The sequence below is a fragment of the Caloenas nicobarica genome, chromosome 2 (genome assembly GCF_036013445.1).
Source record: "Caloenas nicobarica isolate bCalNic1 chromosome 2, bCalNic1.hap1, whole genome shotgun sequence".
NCBI lineage: Eukaryota > Metazoa > Chordata > Aves > Columbiformes > Columbidae > Caloenas > Caloenas nicobarica.
In genome coordinates this window covers 159,642,426-159,659,367 of record NC_088246.1, presented here as the reverse complement: position 1 = coordinate 159,659,367, position 16,942 = coordinate 159,642,426, and the positions used below count along the sequence as shown (strand labels likewise).

The 16,942-nt window shown below is 40.3% G+C and overlaps 1 protein-coding gene across 3 annotated transcripts in view; it reads left to right on the top strand.

Annotated features, from left to right (window-relative positions):
• COL22A1 (collagen type XXII alpha 1 chain) overlaps nt 1-16,942 on the top strand; it is a 237,834-nt gene that overhangs the window by 142,831 nt on the left and 78,061 nt on the right. For all 3 annotated transcript variants that reach the window (XM_065627435.1, XM_065627434.1, XM_065627436.1), the window contains 6 exons: nt 1,123-1,176; nt 2,942-2,995; nt 4,736-4,771; nt 6,439-6,468; nt 7,349-7,402; nt 8,330-8,383. In XM_065627435.1, the coding sequence (XP_065483507.1) occupies nt 1,123-1,176; nt 2,942-2,995; nt 4,736-4,771; nt 6,439-6,468; nt 7,349-7,402; nt 8,330-8,383 (282 nt within the window). The remainder of the gene's footprint in view (nt 1-1,122; nt 1,177-2,941; nt 2,996-4,735; nt 4,772-6,438; nt 6,469-7,348; nt 7,403-8,329; nt 8,384-16,942) is intronic.

Below are 16,942 nucleotides of genomic sequence, written 5' to 3'. Positions count from 1 at the left end.
TGGAAGTACAAGGCAGAAGATGACATTGAGAAGAGGCAACTGGAGAATGCTTAATATATGTAAGACAACAAATTGCACGCTCCTACAGACTGGGAACAACTGAATCAGGAGCTGTCTTGCAGGAGGGAGTTTGTGGTAAAGCAAACATTATCCTGGGATTTATACAGAAGAATACTGTCTAAAACACAAAATACTCTTTCTGCTTGAAGTTAGCCTCAGCTGTGTCCAGCTTGGGGTACCTAGCTACAGTGAAGATGTGCAAAAATTGGGCAGTGCACAAATGAGAACAAAAAAGATCAAAGGTCTGAAAAAGATGCACATGAAAAAAACGTTGAAAGTATTGAGGTTGTTGAGTCTATTGAAGTGTGAAGGTGGAGTTTTGTGAGTCTTCAAATACATAAAAGGCCATTGTGAAGGTGAAGGCAACATTCTGTTCTCTGTGGGGGGTTATGGAAAGACATACTAGTTTGAAATGTAGCAAGTAAAATTCAGGTTTCAGTACAAGAAAAAAAACATATCTTCAGGTATTAAAAGCAGTGGACTAGATTGCCTGTGGGCTTCATAGACTGTTAACTCTGAAGACATATAGGAATGGATTAATTGTTCCCCCAGGTTACAGAAAGCAAAGGTGAAAAATAAAAAGTTTTTCTTAACTGGGTAAAAATTAGCTATTGTTGGATTGTGGATTCATTATTTTTGTAAGAGGCTATTCCAGGCTGATGTTCCCCTGGTGCACATTGTCTAGTTTATATGAACCCACCTCAGCAGGTAGAGGAAGGATTTCCGTGTGGAAAGCTGGCACACAACAACTTCTTGTGTCTAAATTCACATCGCAAGTATTTGGTGCTAACTTTTGTAGGTAGACAAGTGCCAACAGTTAGCAAAGTTGGAAAGAATGGAGGTTTCCTACTCACTGCATTTGGTTCACCTTGTTACTGGGTGGAGACTCCCAGCAACTTGTAGTACAGATGTGGGACTTCAGCCATTTTCTCTACTGGATTGGCCTGAACTTCTCTCCTTATTCCTTACTCTTGGAGCAGATGACATGGACATTTCTTGCAGAATGTTCTTGCAGAACAGCAGAGATTTGAGTTATAGAGGTTCCTTCTCTTCTTTCTCCAGGGAGAACGAGGCCTAGACGGGTTCCCTGGAAAGCCAGGTGTGGAGGGGAAACAGGTAAGTAGCACATACTCAACAACTGCTACGTTTTCTTTGGAACGAGTGAAAGATGACTCAAACTGAGACTTGTCTTGGGTGGCTGTTGAGTCATGGCAGGATCCTGCTGCACCAGCAGTTTTTGTACTCCTTATTCTAAGGATCTTTGTTGGCACAGTTTTCTCTTTTGTTTGGTTTTAGAATTGAATTGTAATGCAGTATACACTTAAAGGAAACACCAGTCCTTGAAAGATGATAGGTTAGATGTTTGTCTTAAGTTTTATTAAAGACATAAGGAAGCACACATAAAAAATCAGTTCTTTAAGTCCGATTTTTTTAAACTTTTCTTTTTCCCTTTCACAACATGAAAGAGGGAGAACTGGATTTAATATATTTGGTTTGTTTTCAATAAGAAAGGCTTGGAACTATTTACATTTTTAAGGCAGGATGAAACCAGAAAATGGTCTAAAAGATCAGTATGTTTCTGCTGATTAGACAGATAACATGTTGCCTAAAACTGCAATCTGTAGATCCCACAAGACAGTTTCATTACTTAGGGTATGATAACTAATGAGAGGCATCTTTTACTGCCAAAGATCTTCTGGTCTAAGTATTAAAGGACAGAATTAGAAGCAGAGGCTAAAAAGTGATTTTCCAAAAGCCATGCAACTAATCATTGCCATCCTTGAGCCTGAAGCCTCCAGGATGCTGCGTCTGCATCCCATTCACTCGCCCTTGCTATTTCCCCCTCTGGAAATGATCATTTGGAGGCACATTTTTGCAGTTGCAGAGGTGGAAGAGCTGCATGTTGAAATCTTAGGATAGTTCATCTTCAGGTGGTTGATCCTGCTGCTCACACAGACAAAACAGCTGCTGAGGTCTGACCTGAACGTGCTTTACCAGCATAGCAGCCACGTGCTGCCGGAGTCTCTTGCTCTCACTCTTTTAGCAGCCACAGTTTCAACTTGATTTTGTTGGGAAGTATTTTTGTTTCCATATCGGACATGCCTTTTGTATTGAGATGTCAAGGTATAATGTCATTAGCAGTCTTAATCTTTGTTAAATCTACACCTTCTTCTCTGTGAGGTGATAGAGATTATTGCACTAAATGTTCTTTTGCTTCTCAATGGGGGATTTTACAGTTAATCATCGCTTTCTCTCTGCTCTGTTCCTCATTCACTGCTTACCCTATACTGAGACCTACTTGACCGGTTAGTGTTTATTGATATCCTTTTGACATGGAAGTATTTTCCAGCACTAGGTGCGGCACTGGAATCACAATGAACTATGTTCACTATGCCCATTACATTGTTTACAGGACTGGTTTATACTTGCAGTAAATGTGAATGAAGTGAGAAATTGCAGAGGGATGTGGTGGACGCTGATTGTGTACTACTTCTAAGGAACTATTTCTCCAAGTGACACCCTATTATAGAAGTTGGGTTTTTCTGAAGCTTTTTTGCCTTTTTCATGTCTAGAGACCCAGAAGTGGGCAAATTCACATGCCTGAATTTTATCCTAGCAATCCTTCTGAACCAGCTGAAATTGGATTGCTGTTATTGTGGCTGTTGCGGCATCTCCATCCTTATTCCTATTTCTCTCTATGCAGTGGGACCAAAGCAGCCTTATGTGTCATATTAACTCCTAATGCAGTACAATGGGATGTAACTCTTTGTGCTGCTCATATCCAAACCTGCAGCCTTGTATTTGTCCTGTAAGGGGCATTGCAATTGATAACCTGCAGTATGTAAAACTAAGATTTTTCTCTCCATTTTACCTTCTATAGGGCCCTGCTGGCAGCCCGGGTCCTCCAGGTGCCAGTGGGACCAAAGGAGAAAAGGTGAGTTGGGATGGGATGCACAGGAGGGTTTTGGACACACATTTATTAATTCCTTCTTGGGCTCCCAGTGCTGGAAATATCAGTGCTATTGGCTTAATATTTCTCTCATTTGTGTATAAGTGAAGCTTATATACATTTATATGTTTCTCTTTTTCTGACATTTCTTCAGTCTGAAACAGCTATAAGTGAGCAGTAAATTGGGTCTGGTTATAGCTTCTCTACTCTTGCTTTAACCCTCTTAGTGAGAGTAGAAGGAAGTAGAAAATAGTTCAGCTCAGGAAATCTTCATCACTTAAGAAAGGTGAGTAGAAGTGTCAATATGTTTGTGTAGATGCCAATTTTCTGACCCAGAAGATAGATAATCAGTTCAGAAAGTGCCAATGAAACAAGCTCAGCCCTCCTTCCTGCAAAATAATTATTCACTGCCCTCAGCAGCAATTTTGACCTCATTATTTTACAGAGTTGTTAGAGTTTCCAGGGCAGCCTTATGTTTACCACTCTGCTAGACATGACATTGTGGTTTTAGTATTTCCTACCTAGTTCTTTGGCATGAGCGGAAAGGCATGCCCAACTCTGGATTTTCTTTCTCCTCCATGTAAGGCAGTGAGCCTTGCCTGAGAATGCAGAGATCAGAAGCAAATCTCTCTATTTCCCCTTACTTTCCCACTCAGATTCAACAGCTATGGGGGAGGTTTCAGAAGCACCTACAAGCAGGGAACATCCACTGCAGTGATAAGCAACAAGATCATTGTGCTCCATCACATGCACAATAGAGAGCGGTCTTGAGTTCGTATGACTTCATCCATATCTCTGAATCTATGGCTTCCTTTTGGAATGGAACCGTTTGGTACTCCCACAAGATGTTTACCTCCTTGCTCCATTACATTCAGTGCAACTGATGTTTGTCTCTTCAGTCCTTCTGCATCTCTTTACAATAAATAACGAATAGTAATTAAAGTTGCCTTAAGAGTAAATAGCATGAAAGATATGTTGGGTCATTCAGAAGCCTTCATGTGTAATGAATAAATACACTGTGAAAGGAAGCTATATAATAATTTTTGCATTAGTCTGTATCTAAAGGAAAGGAGAGACCTTCTGAAGGCTTAGTCTTAAAGCATAATAAATAGTGGACACTGCTGGAAAAAAAGTGTGCCTGAATAAATTGGTAGCCTAGATAGCAATAAATCATCTAAAGAGGGTGTAGCACCTCAGTGTCCTGCAAACATTTATAGTGTGATTCTGCTCTATAAAATGACTTGGGGAAAATGATGCTGTTTATTACTTCATTTTCCTTTTGCAAAAATTTTTTGCTCATTCACAAACAAAAGCATTTTGGCCTCTAAATACTCACCCTTCAGATTCTGTTACGATCTGAGCATTGAACAGGTTTATTTGTCTGGTACGTGTATGCCGGTTACAAGATTATTGAAGCTCAAATTTAGTGTTATGGTGCACCCAGTGCATCATTCACTTTAAGTCACTAAATGTCATTAAAATCAATGTGTAGCATCACAGTAACACAGAACACAACCAGTTTCTGCAGGGCAGAAAAAACAGAGTTAATTTGGATTGTATGTTAATATCTAATAATTATGGAATGGTATTGAAAATAAGAATGTACAACAGCAGCTGGAAAACATGCTCAGAGTTTTACTTTTGTTTTGTGTTATGCTATGTATTGTGCTATGTTGTACTCAGTGCTATATTATGCTTTTTCATTTCTTCCACATTTCCCTGTAGGGTGAACCAGGACTTCCAGGATTGCCTGGCTCTCTAGTAAGAATTTTTTTCAGCTTTCTCAACCATTGTAGGCATTATTGCATGAGAAGAGAAAGTGAAAGCTGGGGGTGAGAGGACTTTGCTAAATGAGAGATGTTCTTAAATGTGGTTTTGTTTTTGTTTTTAAAAAAGTGAAGTTTAAGGCAATGAAGATTTTTGAAGAAGATGAGTGATGGGTTCCAGCAAAGAGATTCTCTGCCACAATTGTGGGAGCTTTTGAAATGTGAAGATTAGGTGAAGAGGCAATGAAAGCATTGCCTCAGGAGCATCAGAGAAAGCAATACTATGACAGGATTGTGTGGTTTCTAGGACTGTTGTTGAGTCAGTGCCCAGTGGTCTTTTGAAAATAAAGCCTGTGAAAGTTATTAACACAAATGAAAGTTCAGAATTGAGTTGAGTTGCTGGGTGCCTTTGTCATGGACTGGATGTGAGAGCTGGGAGGGGAGAAGAGAAAGGCAGTTTCTGAGGAGGGGGCATGATCTTTCCTTGTACTGTATCTGAAAACGTCCTGGTGAAATATGAGACAACTAAGAATTGATGGGCTGAAATCAGGAGAGCAGTGATAAAAAAGCAAACCTAGAAGACAGAAGAGGGGAGGTCATCATTCCTGTGGCACTAGATTTACATGCCTTTGTGCATCCCTCTGCCTTTGGCAATTCCTTCAGTGACCCCAGAAGTGTCACTAGCAGAGACATAAGGCTCTCCAGAGGTTAGTATTTTCTGTGTGAAGAAGTCTTCTCCAAATGAATGGAAAAAGATTTACCTCGATGCATGCAGAGGAGAGGACTAGAACTGAGTTTTGCAGGGGCTGGTAACAAAGCAGTTTGGGAGTATCCCTTTTACTTTCCAAAACAATAGGATTAAAATTAGGAAACACCACTCTTGGACTATTGATGGAAAGCATTAAAGGACCACTGATACCAGTAACATTTAACTGTAGTACTGTGCTAAAGAAGGACACGGTGCTAAAGACAAGTATGAGAAGCTCCTTGGTCATCATGAGGAAGGCAGCAGGCAATTTCCTTACCTGTAATGTGATAGAAAGCAAAGGAGGGAGAGAGAGGGCTGAAAAAAAAAAAAAAAAAAAAATGGATAAGAGCCTTTTACTGTCCTGCTTAAATGTGAAATTAATGACATGACAGTAGTTGCCAAGAGATTTCAAAAAATATGTATAAAACCTGAAAATGAGCCTAAAGTTCCAGGAGGTGGGTGGAGAAGAGGCTGAGAAGACTGACAGTTGTCACTCACAGCCACGGTGTCTTGCATCGAGGAGCTGAATAAAGGTCTGAATCATGCACATATTGAAAGCCAGCCTGCTATTTATATGGTATCTTCATTCAGTATGACTTTGTAATTTAAAATAAGACAAGATCCAGGGGATTTACTAACTTTTTTATACCCATGAGATAATTGATTAAGTTTCCACTGTTCATACAGCCGCACAAATCACTTCGTAGGTAACTGAGAGAGCAAACCTTGTGTCAGTCTGAGCTGTTTAAGTAGAAAGCACCCCCTGGGCTGCAGCAGGATTTGAGGAGCTGCAGCACTTGGCTCCAGGGAATGGCGAGGGGACAAAAACACGGTGTGGGAGACCATCACACCCCGGCACCTCCTGTGTTGTCTTTCCTCTTTTTCTCCTTTATGACTCTGCATTTCCATTGCAGGTGCATACTGAAGGCCTGAAAGGAGAGCAAGTAAGAGAGATTCGATATCTATTCTTCCGTTACAAGGATACTTTTATGTATTTCAATTTCGTGTTAGATTAGACTTTGCTTTAAAACAATGCTTCAAAATTAAGGTGGACAGAAGCATTGTCATGCCATAAAGAAACACGTTTTCCTATTTACAGTATCGAAAACAAACAAGAATGGAAAAAGGGCAATGTCCTTTTCAGGTGCAGTGAATTTAATATGAATTCACAGAAAGACTGAAAATTATAAATTGGAGTGTCAGCTATGCAATTCTTTAAGTCCAAGGAAGTGTTAGTATGAAAGTCAAACTGTATTTGAGTTTGTCTCTGAACTTGGACACTTAAACAAGGGAGAGATAGCCATTGCTTCAGTCTGTTAGTCCTACCTATGGATAAAACATATTTAAATTTTGATTTTGTGTTGGTGGGTGCATGATTTGTATTTAACTGTTATTTAATATAATTCTATGCATCATCTAATTGATACTTTAAAACCCTTTACAGCTGTGCTGGCTCAGGGGAAATGCCAGTGGAAGCTGTTTTTTGCAAGGATTGCTTTTCTCCACCACCAAACCCCAATCTGTAATGCTTTATTGGAATATCCAGGATAACCCATTGTCTTTGGTAGAGTTACTGCCTTTGAAAAACAAAAAGCCAGTATATGGATAAATGCCTGCTGAGCGTGGGTGGATCAGTCTGTGTGCAGTCTAATTCAAGTAGCTGAAGGATTAAGGAGAAAACCAGCTGGTCTCTGCACTGGTTCTTTGGGATCTTTGAGGAAAGGGGTAGTATAGGTCCTGTGCAGATTGCCAATATGAGTAATGCGCTCATATAATTTTTCATACAGATACTTTAACCTTTAAAAAATAAAACCATTTCTGTAGGGAGAGCCTGGGCCACGAGGACCACAAGGCCAACCTGGACTTCCTGGACCTCCAGTAAGTTGTTTCTCTAACTGCTTGAAAATCCCAGAAACTGAAACTCAGATTGGTGTGAGGAATACATGTAAATATCGTACATTATTCAGGAACTAAGATCTAAAACAGTGGCCCCAGGCTCCTGTTTTCTTCACTGCTGAAAGTGTCCTGCTGTGGATGGCTGCTCTGAACATCTGGAGGTGGCACCCAGGACATAGGCAGTCATCGCACAGAGGCAGACTTTGCCTCAAGGCTGTTGTCATGCAGAACCTGATTGTTTTCCTATTTCTGATGTCCTTAAGAGCTGTATGGGCATTCAACACATCTCAGAGAGGCACTTACTAGCAACTTGGAAGCTATCACATAATGGAGGTCAGAGAACCCTTTCTGTAGAAGGAGTTGGCTTCATGCCACAAAGTCCTGCCTAAAATATTTGGTATACGAAAAATAAGAGTTGGGTATGTGTATTTGTGCTTCAACACAATTTTTGCAACAATTTAGACATGCCAGCATTCTTACTTTTGACTTAATTTAGCTTCTTCTAGTCATATTTTATAACACAGCTCAGCAGGGTAGCTCAGTTCAGACTGTCATTGCTGCCTCATTTGCAAATACTCTGCATTCTCTCACTTCTGAAATGTTTGTTGTGTTTCGCTGTTGATTGGGCTTTGTAAAATTGATGGCATTGTGAAGGTGCATCACTTAGGTAAATCGGGTTTTAATTATGTAATTTAAATATAGTTGTGTGCTCTGTGTTTAATCAGGGCATTGTCACTTTTCTCTATCCTGTTTTCTTATTCTCTTCTGCTCACAGGACAACATAATTATCAGGTAAGAGTTGTCTAGGTAGCCGTGCAGTGAAGATAGCACAAAACAGCTAGGGAGTGATTATGTAGTTCATTAGTTTTTCTTACTCAGTTAACTTTCTAAAACTTTCCACTTTTAAAGGGAGAGCCTGGTCTGGAAGGAAAACCTGGAGTCCCTGGTTTACCAGGTCAAAGGGTGAGTTTCTGTTTTTATTTAATGTAAGTCTCAAGAAGCTGAGGACAGCTTTGCTCAAAAAGGCTTGACCAACTTTACATATACTTTTCTACTTATTTAAGGATCCTGGAGGCCCCAGTCCTTTTCTCTATTCCTTCTTTATGGTTCAGGGACTTTCAGTACCTCTTGGAGGCCACAGATTTTATGCAGTGCCCTGTGGGACCCTAGCAAAGTTTCCTTCTTGTCACTTGTGCTCCTGTCTTTGTGTCTGCTCCTTGCTGTCAAGAGGACACTTGATATGATTCTGAGTGTGTAGAGCCACCAGTAAGATGGAGGTGTTGAAAGTTCAGAGAAATGCTGTTGTCCTGGAAGTCAAATAAATGCGAAGACACTTGCAATACTTATTACTTTCTATTCTGTTTGAAATGTACTCAAACAGAAGCTCACAAAAATGGGAGCTAGTGTGCCATTCTCTACCAGGAGCTTAAATAGTTTCGTTAAAAAAAATACATATATATTATTTTTTCTCCAACTCAGAGTTATCTTTTGAAATATTCAAGTACCGATAAAAAGTAAATTTCACAGTGGGTCTCATCATACCACGTGAATGCTCTGAATCTGCCTTTCCTTGCTTCAGCCCATTTGTATGAAGAACATTTCACTAGGCAATAGATAAGGGTGGGAGTGAGAGATCTGTTTAACCTTTGTGGAGGCAGCCACTTTGGTCTCAGTACTGCTGTTTGGTGGGTTACTTTTTCAGCTAGGCACAGAGACTTGACCCAAAGATCAAGCTTAATCCACAGACAAGATTGTGGGTGTTGCCTGAGAAGCTTTGCACTTGAGTCAACACCGGTGCTGTCAAAGAGTGGGCGTGAAAGAGCTACTTGTGGGCATGGGAAAGTTATGGGCAAAGGACAATACAGGGAAGAAATATATTCCTTGGTTGGTGGTTTTCTACAGACTTTCCATTGAATTGCATGCTGTTAAATTGAGCTGTAAGCTTGACTTTTAGGAATCTTCTCCTTCGGAGGATGCAGCGTTCAGTTTCGTGTTAATGCCACAGTTGAAAAGGGCATTTACTTGCGTCCATGTACTTTTCCAGTCTTCAGAAAATATCACCTAAACACTTTAGCAAATAACTCTGCTGTGCTTTACTTATGAGTTAACAAGTTCTGAATTGTCCTGGTTTTAAAGCCTGTTGTGAAAAATTGTTTCTTGAATAAGATTAATAGAACATATTAACTGGGGAAAGGACAGTGATCTGTCAGGATCTGCAACAGGACACAAAATGCACCTGCTAATGATCATTTGATTAGATATGTTGTTTGATCCATACTGTCTTTGAATGTTTCCCTAGACTCTGTTGTGTCTAGCTAGTTAGATTTCTTCTCCTAAGGGTCTAGATTAGTCATCAGGCATCTTAGGTGGATAGCTATATTTTTTTAATTAAAGACCATTATTCAATTAGTGAATACTAGAGATGAATCAAAGTCCTGGGCTTGGTGGATCTACGTGAAAAACCCATATGTTGGGAGAGACAACAGATTAGCAGATACTACTGATTCACCATTAGTACAGTTCTTGACAAAGCACAAATATAAATCCAGTTACTGGTTACCATCTTATGTAAATTTGTTTGCAGAAAGCATTTATCTAGACAGACTTAGAAGTTAAAATACCAAGAGCAGAAATCTCCTCAAATATTTGTTTGAGTCTGGGTTTAAATGACTGGATGTGAAGCGAGGGGAGGCTCTAAAGCCACAACTCGGAGATGTGGTGAGCCCTCTTGCATACAGCCAAACAAGAAGGCTCTCTAGTGGCATAGCCCAGCAATCAGGACACGGCTGTGGCCATGATGCCTCAGTGTCATTGTGGCTCCAGCCCTGTCTTGTTGTTTAAGACTGGGCTTGTTGTTTGGGTATTAGGAAAAAAAAATATTCACTAAAAGAGTTGTCAGGCATTGGAACAGGCTGCCCAGGGAAGTGGTTGAGTGACCATCCCTGGAGGTGTTTAAAAGACATACAGAAATGGCACCAAGGGACATGGTTTAGTGGTGGACTTGACAGTGTTAGGTTTATGGTTGGACTTGATCATAAGGGTCTTTTTCCAGCCTAGATTATTCTATGATTCTATTCCAAGACCTGCACATCTCTTCACTCTGCACTCCCTGTAAATAGGGGTAGGAGTGTAAGGCTGTACAAATAGTGAGCAAACCAAACAGCTGGAGTAGAGGTGAGCATGGGTTTGTCTATCACTGAACACACCTTTGGGTCATGCCAAGTAGTTGTCAGTCACAAATGACCCGGCTCTGCAGGGTGACTGTGCCTGGCAGGCTGGATTACAAAGGTTCTCTTCCTTTGTGAAAACGAGATTTTATTTGTATGAACCCAAGCTTCTGTGCTCTTTGCACATGGAGCCTTGGCCCATTGTGTTTAGCACAGATGTAGCCTTCTTCACTGTGGTAAGAACAGAAAAACCAGGCATAGCTGGAGACAAATTTGGGACTACTTTTCAGTATTGTTAGCAAACCTATGCGGAACAGATGAAAATAACTAACCATCTGTTTGGCTGGTTCCTCTGCTGTTTTATGCAGAGGGTGTTTCTAGGCATGACGCTACAACAACTTATATCTCTTGAAAATTTGGTTCTTCAAGTACTTTATACTACGCTATTATCTTGTAATGTAAGGGACAGATTGCAATGCAAGATTGACTTCAGGACCTTCTCAAGTAGTGTGCTGCAAAGGGGCTGATGTAAAATGATTACTGTTTTGCAATGTGATTCAACCTCAGTTTTGCTTGATAGTCCTCAACCAAGACCTCAATGAAGTTGGCACATGCACAGAGCCCCTGTCCTAACACAAAACTGCAGATACGACCATTTGTTGGAGTTCTTAGAATTCTGTAGTACTTTAGTTAGCCGTAATGCAACTGGCACAAACTACTAATGGAATAAAGATGTGTTTGGAACAATTTCATAGAGGAATTAATGTCCCATAACAGTCTGCTGGAAATGGAGGATTCTGAGCTGTGCTAGGACAGAGGCAATGTTGGTTGATGTTAGAAATACGATGCAACAGCCGCCTACACAGTGTGTAGATTTCATAGAAGATGACATATTGTGTCAAACACCCTTGTGACAGTTTGGCTGACAGGTAAAGGGTCATATATTTTTGGAAGATTTCTAGGAAAAGGGGAAGTATTATATTCTTTTAGCCTCAAATCACTTTTCCTGCTGTTGCTGAAGAAATAAAAGAATACATGGGATAGTACAGTTGTCAATAAAAAGGCATATTCTTTATAGAATCACAATTTGTGTTATAGTAAAGAAAGTGTCAGTTTAATTTCTTAAGATGGCTACCGAAAGCTTATTTTTTTCATTTAAATGAATTCATTGTACTAGGAAAAAAAAAAAACCACTTTTATATCACCTGTATCACAGTTCTTGGAGCAGTTGCAGAGTCTTCTACTAATGTGCACCACAAATATGGCCGAATAATCAAGTGGTGTTAAGAAGCCCTGTCATCAGGGCTTCCAATGGTCTAAGTCTTCTTCTGGCCTTTGTATTACTGATGGCTTAAGGCCGTCTTACAGATTGCTTAAGATCAAGAACCAGGGCTCAGTAATGGGGCCAGTTCTGTTTAATCTCTTTATCAATGATCTGGACGAGGAGATTGAGTGCGCCCTCAGTAAGTTTGCAGATGACACCAAGCTGGGTGGGAGTGTTGATCTGCTGGAGGGTAAGAAGGCCATACAGAGGGATCTGGACCAGCTGGATCGATGGACTGAGGCCAATTGTCTGAGGTTCAACAAGGCCAAGTGCCGGGTCCTGCGCTTGGGTCACACCAACCCCAGGCAGCGCTACAGGCTGGGGAAGAGTGGCTGGAAAGGGCCTGGGGGAAAAGGACCTGGGGGTGTTGGTGACAGCGGCTGAACATGAGCCAGTGTGTGCCCAGGTGGTCAAGAGGCCACCAGCATCCTGGCTGGTGTCAGGAATAGTGTGGCCAGCAGGATTAGAGAGGTGATCGTTCCACTGTACTCGGCACTGGTGAGGCCGCACCTCTGACAATTCACGTCCATCTTGTGATCCTGTCTTGGAGCAGGAGATAACAATTCCAACCTGAACCAGGCAACTGGGTTTTGTTCATTTTATTAGTCCGCTGCTTCTCAGTTCCTGGCACCTGATGTCTATATTTTCACAATGATACCCTCATATCAAGAGCACACAGTGGGAAGAAAGAAGCTTTGCTGTTCTCATCTGTCTTGTAAGACCTTTGAGTGATAGACAATACTGTGTCTTTGATTTTACTCAAACTACCTGAAAAAGAAGCAGAACTCTGAGAGTCTGTTTCCATTTTAGTTTTGTTGTTGTTGTTGTTTTGTTTTGTTTTGTTTTTTCTCTTCCTGTCCTCTTTCTCCTGTGAAATTGAAGGGAATTGAAGTGCTTTGGTTCTCCTCTTAAGTTTTTTGACAACTGATCTACTGAAATATTTTTCGGAAGTAAACCCAACCTTTTTTCCTAGATAAACACAAAAGGTGCAGATGTCTGACATGCTTCTGGAAAGCATGCAGATCTTTGGCTAATCCAGCCTAAACACAGGGTTCTTCTGAAGTATGCTCCAAATAACCTATATTTCAAGAACTCACCTCTTATTGAAATGATACAAGTTCATTAAAGTGATTGAAATTTCAGAAGGAAACCAAAAGAAAACATCTATTTATCCTATAGTAGTACTTTCCATGTAGGCATGAGGTATCAACTAACTAGATCATTTTTGAGTTTGATGTACTATACTGCAGCCTGGCTTTCTAAATTGGCATTGTCAAAATATCCCCATGCTTGAAGAATAATCAGTGCAAATAAAAAAAAAAAAATCAGGAGTCTCATAGGATAGTAAGAATAGTCTCGTGAAAAAAAATGCAAAATATATTTTTAAAATAGTAGCCTTCAATGAATGTCATTCTCTAGGATTGAAACTCCAATGTACATGAGTCAGACAGATAAGTAGTAATAATTCCCCTTTTTTCAAGATAGTTCATGCACAAAATAATTTATGTGTATGAGAGTGAGTTCCATGTAGAAACGCATAGCATAGAAAAAATTTACTGCAAGACCCTTTTTTTTTTTTTGAGATCAAATTGTGAAGTTTGATGTCACGGTCTGTCAGGTTGGAGGCAAGAGGACGAGATGCGGCTCCAGGATTTACAAAGGGGGCTCTTCTGCATCTTTAATTCAGCTGTCATGTTTCAGCAGGTTTTCGTGCTCATGTGTCCAGGTCCCCTGAATGTTTATCCCTGAAGTCAGAGCAGCACAAAAAGCTTAACAGACCATTCCTGACTCTTTACAACTCGATTACAACGCTATGAGTCTTAGTAAATGCTACACTTCTGTTTTACAATAGAGCCTAAAGGGTCTTGTTAAAACTGAGGGCTACTGGGTTTAAGGCACACCTTCCACCCAGAAGAGAACTTGCCAATACATGGAAGATTTTTACCTTTTAGCTGTCACAGGGGAGATAAATTTATCAGCTGCCTGGAGGGCTGCTGAGCTTTTTCTTCGTGTGTTTGATGGTGAGACAGAAATACATATATTTGACTTTCCCCTTCTTGACTCAACTCTCTCCTAAGTGGGTTGTTGCATATGATGTTCCTGTTCTGGCCAGTCACAACTTGAAATGGGCAGCCAATGCTATTTGAACTCTTATTTCTTGGTGTGTGAACTGCCCTTGATTTGAACCACCTTAGACCTGCAAGGTCCAAGGGAAGGAGAAAGTCAATTAGTGTCTTCAGGGAGAGATGTGCAAATAACCCAGGAGAGAGAGGAGAATGAGCAAACTGTAGACTTTTTGGAAAGAGCCAGTCCCAAGATACAATTTCTCTCAATGTCCAAAAGCCCTCATAGCCCATATTTTTCTTTGACAGCCCCGAAAATCACTGATTAGCTGGCCAGCCCTAGTGGTGTTTGCATCCTCAAGCTAGGGAGATGTTCTCATTTCACAGAATCACAGGATCACAAAATGGTTGGGGTTGGAAGGGACCTCTGGAGATCATCTAGTCCAATCTACCTGCCAGACTCCACAATCTCTCTGAGCAGCCTGTTCCAAATTAATTTTCTTCTTAATTTACTGTCATTGTCTAATACATATGGAGATTGTAAAGGGCTGGTGCCTTCAGAGAGTCCAAACATTGATTAACAATGTTAGATTACTTCTGGGTCCTCTAGTAATGTAGAGGTAAAAGGACAGAGCTGAAAGGGGTAGTCCTAGCACCCCATCTAGCTTACAAAGGAAATAGTTGGCATTTATGCTAACAGTCTTTCACAATTAAGAATGCTTCCTGTGCACTTGGTACCAAATCTACCTCTGTTCCTGTGCCAAACCTCAGGGAAAACCATGCTATGAAAATATATGGCAATTCTGGCTGTTGGACAGCAAGGTAAGAGTCCTGAGCTATGATACCTTTCAAAATTTCCCCTCTAGCAGAGTGGAGTCACCATTTTCCCTTGGTTTCCTGTCTTCTGTATGGCAAAGATCTTCCCAATGGATGGTTGTGTTCATATTATCAGTAGTCATGGATGTTTGAAATGTTCAGACAATGTTGCCTGCCCTTGCGAAGTTCAGCAGTGCAAATATAGAAATGTAAGCAGTTATCAAAAAGAAGGAAAAAGGGATTTATGGTGTCGATTAAATCCAGAGTAAAACTGTAATTTACAGTGAGGTAAATATATCCATTTCAACTAAAACACACATTTTTAACTGTGCTATTGTTCAAATTGCTGATGAAGGCAAATAACATATATTTCACATAGTCAAAGAGTACACATTCTTACACACCTAGCTGATTCTTACTATAAGCAACAGAGCATAATTGCTGGTTTTCTCGGTCGTATTATTTGGTGATGCAACATTTCACTGAGCTTTGCTCTCATAGGTATAATTTTTCCCAGCAAGTATTTCTATACTTTATAGACAGGCTGTAATGTTATGGAGCAAATCTGTTGTAGTTTGATTTTGGCTAACTTCTGAGTGGCCAAAATGTCCCCTTCACAATGGGAAATTACACTCCCAGACTCTCTGACAGTATAATTATATACTGCTTTAAGGGATTTCTCAGTGTTTTGAAGAGCACCAAAGTTTCTCAGCGTTATACCCGAGGAAAGTATAGGCTCCTTTCACATCTCTCATTGCTGCTACAGATTACTGTGCCTGGCCATCAGTATGGAAACAGAACAACCTGTGTGTACTTGTCACAGGAGGTGAAATATGTCCTTCCTCTCCTTTCTCGGCTTTTGAGATGGGCTTGGGTAGAAGGTGATGCTGCTACATCCGTCCTCAGGTTCCCCAAATAATATTTTTCAGGTGATACAAGTTTCTAAAACACAGCAAGTTCAGCAAACTGGAACGAGGTAAAGCCCATAAGCTATAGAGCTCGTAAAGCCCCATTCTATGGACCTTCAAAATAAGGTCTACATGTAATATTTGCATCTCTTCACTTGCAAGGTTACAACGCTCATTGGGATTTTATTGGCCTGAATACTAATGTACATATCACCCATTATGGTTTTGCATAGAGTAAACAACAGAATGTATTCACACTCTCCAACTTGTGATATCTGGGTAACTACTTAGGGAGCTAATTCCATTCTGCTCCTTCAAAGGTGTTTATATCAGGTTCATGCCTCTAATGTAGTCTCTGAATTAGAGTCTAAGGAGATGCACAAACATTATGAGGGGAGGTGCAAGTTGGCTCGTAAATATTCTCAGTGACCAACGAGGTTGGTGGGACACGAAGGAATCAGTTACACTGTGTTGTTATGCTGGCCTCAGAGTTGTAGCTGTGGAACCAGACACCTTCATGTATGGCTCCCATGCTGATAGGAAGCTGGAGGTAGAATGAAGTCGTCTCCCGCGTCTGGCCCCACACGCCTCATCCTGTGTGCTCTATTCATAAGCTTATCTATTTATTTAAATGGGTATTTTAACAGTGTCCTTTGCATGGTCATCTTGGCAGTTGGCAAAAGGGGCATCTTTAACTAGAGGATATATAGTTGAATCATGTGGGGACATGAGTCCTTCAGGTTAAAAATGGGCTCTTTCTGGCTTTGACAAGTGAAGAAGTGATGGATGTTGAAAAAGCAGAAAGATCACTCATGAATAGTGCATGTACTTGAATATATAATGCATATTTTTATCAGTATTAAGGTCCTGGAAATTACTATAAACTCTTGATATCCAAAGACCTCATAATCACTCCTTTTCTTTTCTTTTTTTTTTTTTTTTTCAATGAGAAAAACGAGGAAGAGAACAGATTCTGACACACCAGTTAATGAAATTCAGACAAAACTATGATGAAACCTTGGTTGTTTGTGATATTGTTAGTTTTTTCACTCATCTAACTCAACAGGAATTATACAAATTGTGTCTGGACACATTTCAATGAAGAAAAAATGATGGGAAAATTATATATCTGACTCTAACATTTCTGTATGACCAATCACATCGACAGTGACATGAAACTTGCTTAGTTTTTTATAATATCCATCTAAAAAGAAAATAAGTTTTGGTGAGAAGTAAAAAGTGAG